Raw genomic sequence first — 13,655 nt, 5'->3', positions numbered from 1 at the left:
TCGCGTCGCCATCGCGCGTGGCGCGTGCGTCGATCTTATGCGCGCGCGCGCCACCTTGCGGCCGCACGGCGTACGAAACTTTCGTTGCCACCGCGACGGATACATGTCTCGGAGGCGTAGTTAGGGATTGGCGGAACTGACCCCTGCGAGGGGCGCAAATCCAGGGAGATCGAAAATTGTGATCCGTAAAATGTCGGAGATTTCGGACTTCGTCGCAGCTCATCGAACGTACCCTACTAAAAAAAATCACCTCGCAAAATTGCATAACAAAATCATGCAATTAAGACAAGTAAATTATGTAACGAATTGTTCCAAATTATTACGTAATTTAAAAAAAATGACGTAATTTGAAAAGTGATGATACGTTTTTTTCTTCTATTTTTATTATAAAATTCTTTAAAATTCGGTAACTATAAAATTGTATGATAGATGATAATATTATTTTTAATATCATGTGATTTTTCAAATAACGTGATTTAAAAAAATCACATACTGGTTTGGAACAATTCTTTACGTGATTTACTTGTTTAATTACATGATTTCATTATGTAACTTTATGATGATTTTTTTCAATAGGGTAGACACAAATGGAATTTGTATCCCGATAAAAAATTGTTCATGCATGAATATATGTATAAATATGTATAAACATACATATATATATAACACGCATAAATATTCATAAACATGTATAATTATATAATATGACATAAGTCCATACATGTTCATACATCTTTTTTTCTTTTGTAAAATTACTTTTTAGTGTAATAGAAATAATAATAGTAACGTGAAAACACAATAAAAATAATTAAAAAGGTAATTTTCGCACTATTTGTTTTAGAAAAAATCAAGTTTAAAGAAATATAAAAAAATTACTTATACGCATAATTATATATAAAATTACGCATAATTATGTATGAGCAATTTTTTTTAGATTTTTCAAACTATTTTTTTATACATATTCATGCATGAAAAATTGTTTACCAGGATTTGGAAGTATATTTTGAAACATGAAAATTACAAAAGTCAGCAAATTCACTAAATGTTGACCAATGAAATTATGAACGTTATAATGCATTTGTTTGCTTTCGTAATTTTTATTTCATTTCAAGATACACAATCGATTCCCTAAATTAGAAATCGGGGAGGACCAGTGCCAATAGTTATAATTAAGGAAAATTAGAGTCAGTATCTGATTTATTAAAATATGATGTACAAGAACTTATATACTCTCTTGATAAATTTATCTAAACATTAAAAAGCTGTCCTTTAAATTTATTTAATTTACCCCAATGATTATGGCGTCTAATTACAAGCTTTAACAAGCTCAAATTGATAAAGAATTATCTCCTGTTTTGCGATTAATTAAGAAAGATTGACAATTTTATTATTAATGGAACATAAAGTGATTTCACAGATTAATTTAGACGCTATAATGAATGAATTCATGAAACATTTTTGTAAACATAAATTTAAATTTGATAGTAATAAAACGTAATAAAATGATAGTAATAAAATTGTAATGTTTTTAATATGCTATCAATATTTAAGCACATTAGATGAGATGTTATTTTCTTAATTTTGTGTCTCCACTATACTACAGTAAAGCTGAGGCTATCGCCAAAAAAAAATTTTTTTCTGAAGGGGAAGAGGCTTCAATATATTTTCTTACCAAGGGCGCAAGAAATTCTAGATATGTGTCTGCTCACCAACTTAATTGCTACAAGAATTTCTTTAGGTGAGTCAAAACGAGCGAGTATACAAAGAACAATAAAGTCCGTTTTATAAGTTAATATTCTGCGTAGTTTTTTTTACGTATATGCGATAATTTAATGACGTATCAAGCAAATATGTATGCATTACGAGGCATGGAAAGTTTTGATGAGCAATGAGCATCAATAGATTAACCTTTGTCTTTAAAAATTAGTTAAATTAAAACTGACTTGTAAATTAACCACTATGAATTTTAAAAAAATTTACAGAAAAGAACTTTAATTTATAACATAGTTCAGTTATTAAATAATTTTTATACTAAATTTTTATATTATAAATACATACAGGATATGTCTATTCCTTTTATGAGAACTTTCATATTTTATTTGTCCGTTTTTAACATATGCATTAAATTTATCAGATGGTATCTACGATTATTGTTATTTAATAAAATCAAAGAAGTTTTACTTATTACAAGATAAACGTTATTTGGAATATATATACTACAAATTTTAAACACATTATCACCAAGTCCTCGGTAGTATAGTGGTCAGTATCCCCGCCTGTCACGCGGGAGACCGGGGTTCGATTCCCCGCCGGGGAGTATTTTTTTTTTTAATCGGCAATTATACATTCTTATATCTCTATATATAACGAAAATGATTGCTATTATATTATAAAATTTATCAATTATATTATAAAATTTTAATCCTAGAATAAAATATACTTTTTCTAGTCGTGGTATTTTAATCTTCATGACTATAAACATATTAAAACGCAGTTTTTCAAATAGAAGTTATTTTGGGTGATTTGTTCGCTGACATAAATTCTAAAAGTTATAAAATTAAAGTGTAATATTATAAAAATATATTTCATAAATTTGAAAATCTAGTTTACGCTAGTACTACTTATACTCTGTAAGTAAGAATCTTCACATCGCATCGGTGGTTCAGTGGTAGAATGCTCGCCTGCCACGCGGGCGGCCCGGGTTCGATTCCCGGCCGATGCATTTTTTTTTGTTTTATTTCTTTCTATTTTGCACATTATTGTATGTATAGTTATTACTTAATTTATATTAGATATTTAATTATTTTTTATATTGGATATTAGATCATTTAATTGTACTTTTATTTAATTTAATAAATTTTACAATTTTTATATTCTCTTAAATATTTAATATTAATCTTTAGACTTCTCGAAACTGTAATTTCCGATTTTTTGCCACGTAATTAATGTAAATATATTTTTTCTACTTATTGTACCGTATTTATTTATCATCGTAACTTCAAGTAATTGAAATTAAAATATTTTCAGTTTTAACATCTTGTTTTTAAAAAATACGTCGTCAACTATGTGAGAATTATTTTGAAGCGTAGTTTCTACAGGTATCTCTATTATAGTAGCTAATTGTTGATTACGTGACGATCATAAACCAAGTCCTGATAATTTATCGTTATTGATACAGTGGGCGTGTACCGTGTAGCAAAGATCATATTACAATTTCGCATACTTGATCTTCAAATTCAAATAAAAACTATCACGTACAAACCGATGGAAAAGTTTAATTTATTAGAAAAAAATAAAAATTTTATTTGTAGGAATCCAGATAACATTTATGTTGCATAAGATATCTAAAAGATGTCTTTAAATATTTTATATGTCAAAAAAACATTTTTTAAATTCCTTATGCAACATGCATGTTATTTAGAAATATATAATCATATGCAGTACGTATATTTACTTTTTCCCAATAAATAACATGCGTGTTGCGAAAGGTATTTAAAAAATATCTTTTAGACATCTTTTCGACATAAAATATGTAATGATATCTTTTAGATATCTTATGCAACATAAATGTTATTTGAGTTCCTGCGAATAAAATTTTTATTTTTTACATTATGTGGGTTTTTTTACATACGTTTAGCTTCGGTGTTAATTTCGAGAATATTATAATTGAAACGAGTCACGGAAGTGTTGCTCTCATTCCCAGAAAAACATTGAGCTTATCTGTATTATTAATTACAGCTCTGTTTACGTGTCACTTGAGATTCCATTAGTTCTATTACTCTTTATTAAAGTAATTTATTTCCTGATTAGATCGCTAATGAGGATTTTCGCAAATGAGAAAAGTCGCTTATTTAATCATCATAATTAATTATAAAGGGCTAATGAGTTTCTACTCATATTTGTTGTTTATTATATTTTATTTTTATTGCACCTTATAAAAAATAGATTACAACAAATCAAATAAATAGAGTACTTTAAATAAGTACGTGAATCAAATCGTAGGAAGTTAAATTTAGGCGCGGAGAAAGTCAATCCGTTTTACAATCGCATGTATACATATATATTCATGCACAGAAGAATAAACATAGGATTACAAAGAGGAATTTAAAAAAAAAAAAACGTAAACGCGCAGGACGCGTTTACCACAATTCGCGCTGTAAAATTGGACCCTATAACCAACTTTCTTCGCAAATAGTTAATAATACATCGAGGAAGAAGAAAAAAAGGTTTGTTGTACGCGTATCTCTCGCTTCTGTTTCTGAAAATTCGTGGTACAATTTTTCATAGTTTAGAAATGGACAAGTTATTGCAGCTGTCTGACAACCAAATAACTCGACAAGGGAAAAAAATTACGTAGAGTTGTATATCAATTTTTAAGAAGCCCCTTAAAATGGATTTCTATATACACTTTTTTTCTTCTTCTCGACCGAGGATATTTCAGTGAATAAACAGTTAACGAGGTTACGTATATGTATATGTATACCGGTTTTAATTTGTCACTCCGATGATTCATGCATGATTAATATTGGATTAATTAGTATAATGACACCTTTTACTAAATTACTTTTTGCTAGACTGCAAAATTAGCGGAATAAGTGCGTGTCTAACGAGACAAACATTCATGGTAATGTGACAACGATATTGATTTATACATTGGTTTAGCAGAATAGTGACTTTTTACAGTTGTCGATGCGATCGTAGTGGAATAGACAGATGTAGGACCGGCGTGTTGTCTCGCGAAATGCAAATAAAGAGATCGAGAGTTATAGCTTATAAGCGTTACGCATCATTAAGTCGAAATATGCGTCGTTGTCTATACTCGCGCTAATTACGCTGTAATAATTCATAAATTCCTCTTGCGTTACCTGCAACAGAAGGAAGAATAACAATAAAGTGAATAAATAATAATGGTATCAAATTAAGAAAATAATACGAACGATCATAATGATAAGCAAATTGTTTGTAGATAGATAATAATACGATAATAATATTATATTCATATAACAATATAATAAATCAAAAAATCTCTTATTATTATTAAAACAAAATTTTTGTCAATTGATAAAAATATATCTATATATCTCGTTTCATTATATATAACTGATTTACATTATAACTTTGTCATAACGGATTTTTAAATAATTTCTTGATATCTTTAAATATAAGTTATTAAATAAAAGTTGTAGAGTTTGAAGAGGACCATCAATAAGCTGCTTAGATTTTAAATTCAAGGACTTATTGACCCACTTGGAGGATTTGAACACCTAGAATATTTATTTTGAACGTGATGTTTCAGCTATAGTAACGTTATAGTTTCGTGATCTCACTTTTTCAATGTAGCACGTTCTCTTGTGAAATAAGAGACTAGAAGAATACGTAAGAAATATCATAAAACTTACGACACCGTCTTCGTTGCCTCCGTGCTCGAAATTCGAGAGGAACTTGTTTAGGATACTCTCTTCGCTTTCCTCACCGCTGATATAACGCGGATGACATTTCACATTGTAAATTCCTCGTAGATCGTCGATGGTGATCCGCCCATCGCCGGTCTTGTCCAATTTCTGGAACGCTTGATCTACTACATTTCTGCGGCTTTGATTCAACGGTGGCTGACGGGAAAAATTATCTCATTAATTTAATTAATAATTTCTACGATTACACATTTACGCGCATTATAAATTTTAATGCTAGTTTTCTATTCTTATCGTCAATTTTTAAATACGATTTTTCGTTTGAACGACGCATAAATGTTTCTCTTAATTAGACATTTATCTTGGTAAAAATCAAACAGCGCTAAAATAAACAGTAAGCACAATTTAAAAAATACATAAACTCACTCTTATGCCAACGAGAAACTCTTCAACGCTGATATTCGCGTCCTCGTTAGTGTCGAATTTCTTAAAGACTTCATCGATTTCATCTTCAGAGAGTTCCAATCCGGTCTCCTCTAAACCCGTTTTAAACTCTTCAAAATTTAACTTCTTGTTGCCATCATCGTCCATACGACGGAATACTCTGAAGAAATATATAATAACGCGAAATTTAAATGTCTCACCGTGTTACGTAAGTATATAGACTATATAAAGGTCGAGGACAGTGATATCAGGCTGATTCATGTGTGATAAAAACATAAAAACCGTATCATCATCGCACGCACATGATGTTCATGATGAATCACTATCCGCAAATTATTAACATTAAAGTTTGCATCAATTTTGGATTTTATTCTCTCCCTGTTATCTAACCCTGTGTATTCACATTTTTTTTTGCAATTTTTCTTTTCAGCAGTCACTTAAATTTAAATCCATTTTGTTAAAATTATCTGTCTTATTTTTTTACTTAGAATCTGTCGTTCCTGTGTTGGGATTATGTCCATGTCTATTGTAAACTTAATTTGATCGGTTTAATTTACTCTCTAAATCCATTTTATTCTTAGAATTTTAAAAAAAGATAAAAAATAAGTTCAGCTGAGATTACAATTAGTTTATACTACCACTAACAATATTTTTCCTCGATCTTTAAATAATTATCTTGATTCTTGAGTTATTAACATAAACGAATGTAAATATTATGCTATCAATTATCAAAAGTAAATTAATTTAGCTAAATAAAAAATCGTCAAAATTATCATGGTTTAAAGTGTTTTTTAAATAAAGAATTATGGAACACAAAAATGAAAAAAATAATATTTGATCGTGTTGATAATTTTTCCCTAATATTATTTAACCTTCCGATATTATTTAATTAATTAATAATTTCGTCAAGTTAAAAAATAGGTTTTTCTTTTCCCCTTTTCTGGGAAATTCATTTTTTTAAATTATGTCACTTTTGAAGTAGGGAAGTAATATATATATATAATGTAAAACTTTGAGCTAAACATTCTTATTATAAGCCTAACATTTAGAATTTTAAAAGATCAAAAAAGAAGATTAATTGAAATTCTTTATTTAATTAAGAAAGACAGGCTAGGCAAATACTTTTCAGCGGTGGTGTACATTGGTAAAAACAAATATTTATGTTTTATAGTATACAAAAGAATCAAAATCTTGTCTCAAACGAAAGTCTTTTCTGAGATGTATAATTGGAAAGACACTATCTTTTTTTCAAATAATAATTAAGATTAAAGGAAGAGTGTAAATGCTTAAAAAGAAATATCAATCAGAACGTAGTCAATTGTACGAGAAAAAGATTGAAAAAAGATAATTTGGGGCACGACCTAGTTATAAGAAAAACGAACATGATGAGGACTTTCGCCTTGTGATTTCGTAATTGCATTTAATAACAATATAAATATTAAAGAATGCTTTCGAGACTCACCTACCCAAACCAAGAATGCCATTGGCACCTCTAGCTAGGCAAAGTAGACGTAACTTCTCCATGGTATCCGTGGCGTTGTTTATAGCCCGTTGGGCTTTGTTAATCATTTCAATCTCCTGTCGCGTCGTAGCACTCTGTGGTCTCAAGCTGAACATTGCTGGAAAGGGAAACGTCATTCGCTCACGTGATAATATGAGTCAGGTGCAACACGTAGAGATAAGAGAGAGGGACAAGAACGAGAGAGCCGCGCGCGTTTACATTCCAAAAGTGGACATTTACAGGAGAAGTAACGTGATGCTGCGCAACGTCTCGAAAGATATTGGGTGCTTTTCATTTGGTGACACAAGTGTTATTCTATTTTTGTTACTCTTTGTGTTGCCAAGAAAAATCGAATGATGTTTGTATCGACTTGTGTCATTAAATGGAAAGCACCCATTATTGAATGAGTGCAAAAATTCGTATCTGTTTTATTCAAAAAACTTAAAAATGAACGAAATAAAAAATTTAAAAAAATGGTTTTAAAGCTTAAAATTCTATACTTTCGAAAAGTGTGTTTTATGAGTTGCTGTGAGTTTAGTAATTTTTATATATAGAAATGATATGAAAAAAAAAGAATACATATTTAGAATATTAACAGAACACATTGATAAAAATAGTGTCGCGAAGAGAAAAAAGATATAGAAATTAAAAATACTACTGGAATGGAAATATTTATTATTTGCAAGAAAAGCGTGTTTTATGAGTTGCTGTAAGTTTAGTAATTTTTATATATAGAAATAATATGAAAAAAAAAGAACATATTATATTTAGAATATTAACAGAACACATTGATAAAAATAGTGTCACGAAGAGAAAAAAGATATAGAAATTAAAAATACTACTGGAATAGGAATATTTATTATTTGTAAGAAAAGCAAGTCGAAAAGTTAGATTTATAAATTTGAATTTAACAAATATATATAATTAATGCATTTAATGTATTTAATTAATATGTTTCAAATAGTTAATGCAATAAAGTTTAGGATTATGAAATTCCATCACCGATTCATAATATTTCGCTTTAAGTTCCACTTCGCTCATATAATATAGAATCGAAAACGATTATATTTTATATTATAAATTCTTGATTATAATTTAGGATTACAAAATCTTGATTATGATTTAATAAAATATTTTTTCATATTCCAATTTGATTGCTAATTGTATTAAAAGTCGGTAAGAAACATTGAACGCGTGCATATCTAATCTGCATATCTTGACAGAAATGCAATTTTGCACATGTGGTGAGATGCATATAGTGATAAAGTTTTTTACTATCATGCGCACAAAGGCAGATAAAAAGTGGGTTATTGATTAACTTCTGTTGCTAACTTGTCACTTTACGAATAATAGTGGTTTTCTACATTGCAACATCGACGTTCGCATTCCCTGTCATCGACCGCCATGTGTGGAAGCAGCCGTTCGCTAAAAGTCTTTAATTATTTCTTGAAACTTTTTTTTCGGCTCGACATTAGCGACATGACTGTAAATAACTTTCTAACAACTTGTTGTTATATTTAAAAATTCGAAAGATTTATATATATTACTTCAAAGAAGGCTTGAAACAATATTTCTTTTTTCATACAACATTATTTAAGAAATACTGTTTTCGACATATTATCGACAACTGCATAAAGATAACAATATCTTTATGCAGTTGTCGATAATATGTCGAAATTATCTTGATATTAATTGACTATGAAAATATATTCAAAACATAGATAAGATAGAAGAATAATTATAAAGATAAAAAAAAAAGACAGGAAGTAGTGCAATCAGTAATTAAAATAAGAGTGTGTATATGAGAAAGATATGAATGGATGAGTAAGGTAAAAAAACCAAGTTTGTAAACCAAGTTTCCTTCTTGGCTTTATGTAAATGTTAAATATAGAATAAATTTTATTATATTTTTATCTACATTATTACACTCGCTTACGTACTGATTCACTATGATTTATTTGAAATAGATATAACAGATAGCGCTGGAAAACTATAGTTAAGCACATCCTATTTTTCTCTTTTATTAATAAAAAAATATATTATCCCTTTTTCAATAATGATAATCTCGTTATTCCGATATTTTTTGTAACGTAACAATCATTACACACTCGTAGAAAAATTATTCATGCGGATAATTCACGAGAAATTGCGATAAAAAGATGAATGTCAGAAAGAATATTCGAAAGAATATCCGACTGTCTATCTCTACACGGAGAGAATTTTGTTTTAAAATTTACCCCGAAAATATGGTAGATGGTACAATATAATATTTAAAAAATTTTTGCCATGCACTTCAGTAAAATTAATCAAACTTATTTTATACTTTATTGTTAGCAGTTTTATTAATGAATGAGGGAAATTTACATTAAAATTCTTGGAAATAAACAATGTTGTCCCACGACTATCATATTTTCAGGGTAAACTCTAAGAAAAAAATTCTCTCCGTGTATCAATTTAATTTAATTGTAATCTCGATTCAACTAAGATTCATAATTCTTATTTTAAGACTGCAATCTTAAGTAATGTCTCAAGATATTAATACAGCCATTTGATTGACTTATGACATCTTAAGACTGCAACAGCCTCGAATATAAAAATCGACCATAAATACGAGTCTGACACTTTATCTCTTCCTAAGAATTAGAAAAGGATGAAGAGCAAGTTGAACCGAGATTAACATTAATCTACATTAATAGAAACGGTTAGAAACGTTCCTCCTTCCACATATTTCGCGCGACATCACTCACCTTAGCTCGCGGCTTCCGGTGAACGAGATGGAGAACGCTGGAGAACGCAGTGGAGGACGCGCGCGTGTGCAGTGGAAGACGATAGATGGTTCACGAGATCAGCGGAAGGAGGAAGGAACCTGGCTTACTCTTCGCAAGAGGAAGCGGAGGAGGCGGCGCCGACGTTTTTCCCAAGAGGACCGGAAGGTGAGTGGCGGTCCCTCCGCATGGCGGATCGTCACGAATCCTATAGCATCCTATAGCGCGGCGACGATGACAATAACGACGACACACATTACGTATAACGTACACACCCTGGACGATGTATGGGAAGAGACTATACACTGCAGGGCCCTCGGAGCGTCACGATGTATCCATAACGACCGATTTGTCACAACACGCCCATTGCATCCGCTTCGCAAACCGCGCCGATTGCAAGCGTGACCAATTGATTGATCGATCGCCGATACCGATTGTTTCATCGAGGGGCGAGGTCGAAGGAGAATCGGAGAACGCTCGGGGTTGAGGGAATAATCGCCCGGGTCGTCGTCATTGCCATTTCATTGGTTTAGTTATTATATTGAAAAAGATACTTAGAATATTTGTGACATTACTGAGAAAACATTTCTGATTGTCTTATCAGAATATTAATATAAATAATTGATATAATTAATCTGCAAGTTTTGTATGATCGATTTAGATTCTTAAATTCAAGGAGCGTCTCGCTGGATAGAGCAAACTCAAACCCAAACTGTTTAACATGGATTGAGCAAATTTACTGAAGACGTTAGCTAAATATCCATCAACTTTTTCTTGAAATATATTATTACGCAATAAAATCCAGAACATATATATATATATATATATTTTTTTTTATTTTTGTCTAATTTCAAATTTAAAAAGAAAATCATCCTTTAAAAGTTTTATAACTAAAATTTTTTTTTCAACATCTAAAATATCTAAAATATTAAAAAATATTTCAGATAGAGTTTTTTTGACTTTTTTTAAATATAAAATTAATTAAGAAAATTCTCCCATTAGGTTATCACCTAATTGTTTATTTTAACGATGTGCAAAAATATTATCTTGACCTCTTTATAGACCTAGATTGATCTCGATAAACTTAGACTCTACATCGATAAACTGAGACTAAACAGCATCGCACCAGAAAGTCCGAGAAGTAAAGAAATTATCGTACATATTTGATCAGCCCTACCTAGAGCACATCGCGTAACACAGTTGCTAGCTAACAGTGATGTGTACGCAGTATTATGTAGTGTTTCGCGTTCTTGAACTTTTACATTTATTTATTTTTGCGCGATCGTAGACCAATTTCACAGCTATGTAGCAGTAGGACAGCATGACAAAATAACATACGTGGTCAAATGTCAGTTGACAAGTTCATCATCAAAGCAATGTATATCCCCTAATAATGCAGTAAGAATAGACAAACGGATATTTCTTAAGAGCAATATTGTCTTAATACTTTATTAACTGCAAGCTGAAAGATAGCCATTTTCTTATTAAATACGCTTGTTAGAGATATGTAAAGAACATTGCATCTTAAAGACACCTAAAAGACAGTTTAAAATTTCGATAATGTCTAGAACTGCCCAACAAACCAATTGATGAATTGTTATTTTAACAAGATGACGACTTTAACGTTATTTTAACATCAAAATCATTATGTATTTGGCATCATTACATATTTAAGACATGTATTTGGTCACTTTCAGACATTTGAGAATATAAACTATAAGCTAAGTCTTAAGAATAAGAAAGACATGCGAAAGTAGAAGAAAAATACGAAAGAGAAATCGAATTACTTACTATATATCAATAATTTAACATTTACATAATTTTGTTAATTAGTAATCTATTTCTTATAATTATATAAAAAAATATATCAAATAAAAGTTTCTATAAAAATTTATAAAAATAGCAATAAAAATTATTTTATTGCTATTTTTCTTCTTCAAAGACGCAGCCCATTTTACAATATTGTAAAATTGTTCCAATATTTTCATTCGTTTTCGTTGTTATATGTACAAGTATTGCATCATTGTATCAATTTATTAAATATATAACTCCAGTTCTTATCCCATCCTACTTTTCACAAAACTTCGCCTTAATTGTATGTCATTGTAATTCTGAAATAATGAACATATTCAAATTGCCAAACTTCAACAATATATACTTATTTTTATTATACGCCACGTTTAAATTCGCCACGCCATGTGTATCTAATCGATAAATGTTGCTACCCAAACAGAACAAAACAAGTCACGATAACGTCAAAATAACATTAAAATGAATAGGAAGTGACTGAAAAATGACTTTTAACGATCATTTTGGAGTCATTTTAACATCATAATGACTTGATATTCTGCTTAGGTATAGTTTATATAGTCAATAAAAATTTATAGCTGTATGTACTTTTCAAAAAAATATATGTATAAAATAGCATTCAAATATCTTTTTCAAAAAATCACATAAAAGACATATATTTTATAACTTATCTTTAAATTTTGCGTTCATATTGGGCTTCTCTCGCTATTATGGGGGAGATCCATTTTATGCTTTGAGGCATTTTTTGCTTTGAGGCATTTTTCGATCGATTCGTAAAATATTTTTAATGTGTAACACGGATTTTATGAAGATGTCTATAAAGTCCGTATCACATTAAAAGAATTTTACGAATCGATCGAACAAAAAATGCCTCAAAGCATAAAATGGATCGCCCCCATAATAGCGAGAGAAGCCCAATATGAACGCAAAATTTAAAGATAAGTTATAAAATATACTTATGTCTTTTATGTGTAAAAACTTCAGAACGTTTGAATAAGCAGCTATCTGTAAAAAAATTTCTAAAAGTACTCTATTTTAGTTGGTAAGACTCTTTCTTTAATGAGATATGTCTATCAGTATATATTCGAAGTAAAAAAATTGATTTCGAAGAAGATTAATAAAAAGAGATAAAAATCTGTTTTTCAATCGCAATTATTGATTTTAATCGCAATTATCGACACTCAAAAAAATAGTTTGCATTTTTTACTCGCTTATTAACTACTGATAAGAAAACCTTTCTGTTTTATCAAGCGAACCTTTTTAGCGATAGGTAAACTATTCCATCATTCTTTATCAACAATTTACATTGATAGAAATCAATTATAGACATTCCCAACGTTAACAGATTCCTAAGTACTAATCGTTGTATCGCTCATTACAATTGTAAGAGCAACAGAAACAATCAAAATAAACACATTTCTTGTAGAACATTCACGTGTCGTCTCAATGTGACAAATATTTACCGGTAAACCGTTAACGCAACCGGCCGGAGTTCTCTGGAACTGAAAAAAGGCCGATTTTGATTTTCAATTTATGGCGACGCGTCGTGTTTTCCGTAGCATCCGCTCGAGATTACTGATAATTCAATTTCCGATTGTAACAATTCTGCATACGTCGCCGGAGTCTGCGTGGCGTGTCCGGCGTGTCCAGTCCAGCCGCGAGTGAATCTTCTAAAACGAGATGAGAGGCACGTGTACAGCCAATCGCGCGACGCCATTTGTACGA

General features: G+C 30.2%; 1 protein-coding gene and 2 non-coding genes across 4 annotated transcripts; 2 read left to right on the top strand and 1 right to left on the bottom strand.

The window, feature by feature from the left end:
• The first annotated feature begins 2,245 nt into the window (after nucleotides 1–2,245).
• TRNAD-GUC (transfer RNA aspartic acid (anticodon GUC)) lies at nucleotides 2,246–2,317 on the top strand. Its single transcript has one exon. It is a non-coding gene; the product is annotated as a tRNA-Asp (tRNA).
• Nucleotides 2,318–2,651: 334 nt separating this feature from the next.
• Nucleotides 2,652–2,722, top strand: TRNAG-GCC (transfer RNA glycine (anticodon GCC)). Its single transcript has one exon. It is a non-coding gene; the product is annotated as a tRNA-Gly (tRNA).
• Nucleotides 2,723–3,953: 1,231 nt separating this feature from the next.
• LOC108759216 (calcyphosin-like protein) lies at nucleotides 3,954–13,607 on the bottom strand. 2 transcript variants are annotated; one of them, XM_018504542.1, is made up of 5 exons: nucleotides 13,394–13,607; nucleotides 7,318–7,474; nucleotides 5,838–6,015; nucleotides 5,400–5,609; nucleotides 3,954–4,865 (listed from the first exon to the last, which is right to left on the bottom strand). In XM_018504542.1, the coding sequence occupies exons 2-5, from the start codon at nucleotides 7,470–7,472 to the stop codon at nucleotides 4,764–4,766; spliced, it is 645 nt and encodes a 214-aa protein (XP_018360044.1). In that variant the 5' UTR covers nucleotides 7,473–7,474; nucleotides 13,394–13,607; the 3' UTR covers nucleotides 3,954–4,763. The 2 variants fall into 2 exon arrangements, with proteins under 2 accessions (XP_018360044.1, XP_018360043.1); XM_018504541.1 differs by lacking the exon at nucleotides 13,394–13,607 and adding an exon at nucleotides 10,104–10,411.
• Nucleotides 13,608–13,655: the final 48 nt, after the last annotated feature.

Source organism: Trachymyrmex cornetzi, unplaced genomic scaffold (genome assembly GCF_001594075.2).
Source record: "Trachymyrmex cornetzi isolate Tcor2-1 unplaced genomic scaffold, Tcor1.1 scaffold1732, whole genome shotgun sequence".
Taxonomy (NCBI): Eukaryota; Metazoa; Arthropoda; class Insecta; order Hymenoptera; family Formicidae; genus Trachymyrmex; species Trachymyrmex cornetzi.
The sequence above is the reverse complement of the archived record's forward strand: the minus strand, read 5'-3'. Positions and strand labels throughout refer to the sequence as shown.

Coding starts and splice junctions, on each gene's coding strand:
- LOC108759216 (XM_018504542.1), bottom strand. CDS start 7,472: ATGTTCAGCTTGAGACCACAGAGTGCTACGACGCGACAGGAGATTGAA. Junction 6,016..7,317: donor GGCATTCTTGGTTTGGGTAG/GTGAGTCTCGAA, acceptor ATATTTCTTCAG/AGTATTCCGTCGTATGGACG. Junction 5,610..5,837: donor AGTTTCTCGTTGGCATAAGA/GTGAGTTTATGT, acceptor TTTTCCCGTCAG/CCACCGTTGAATCAAAGCCG.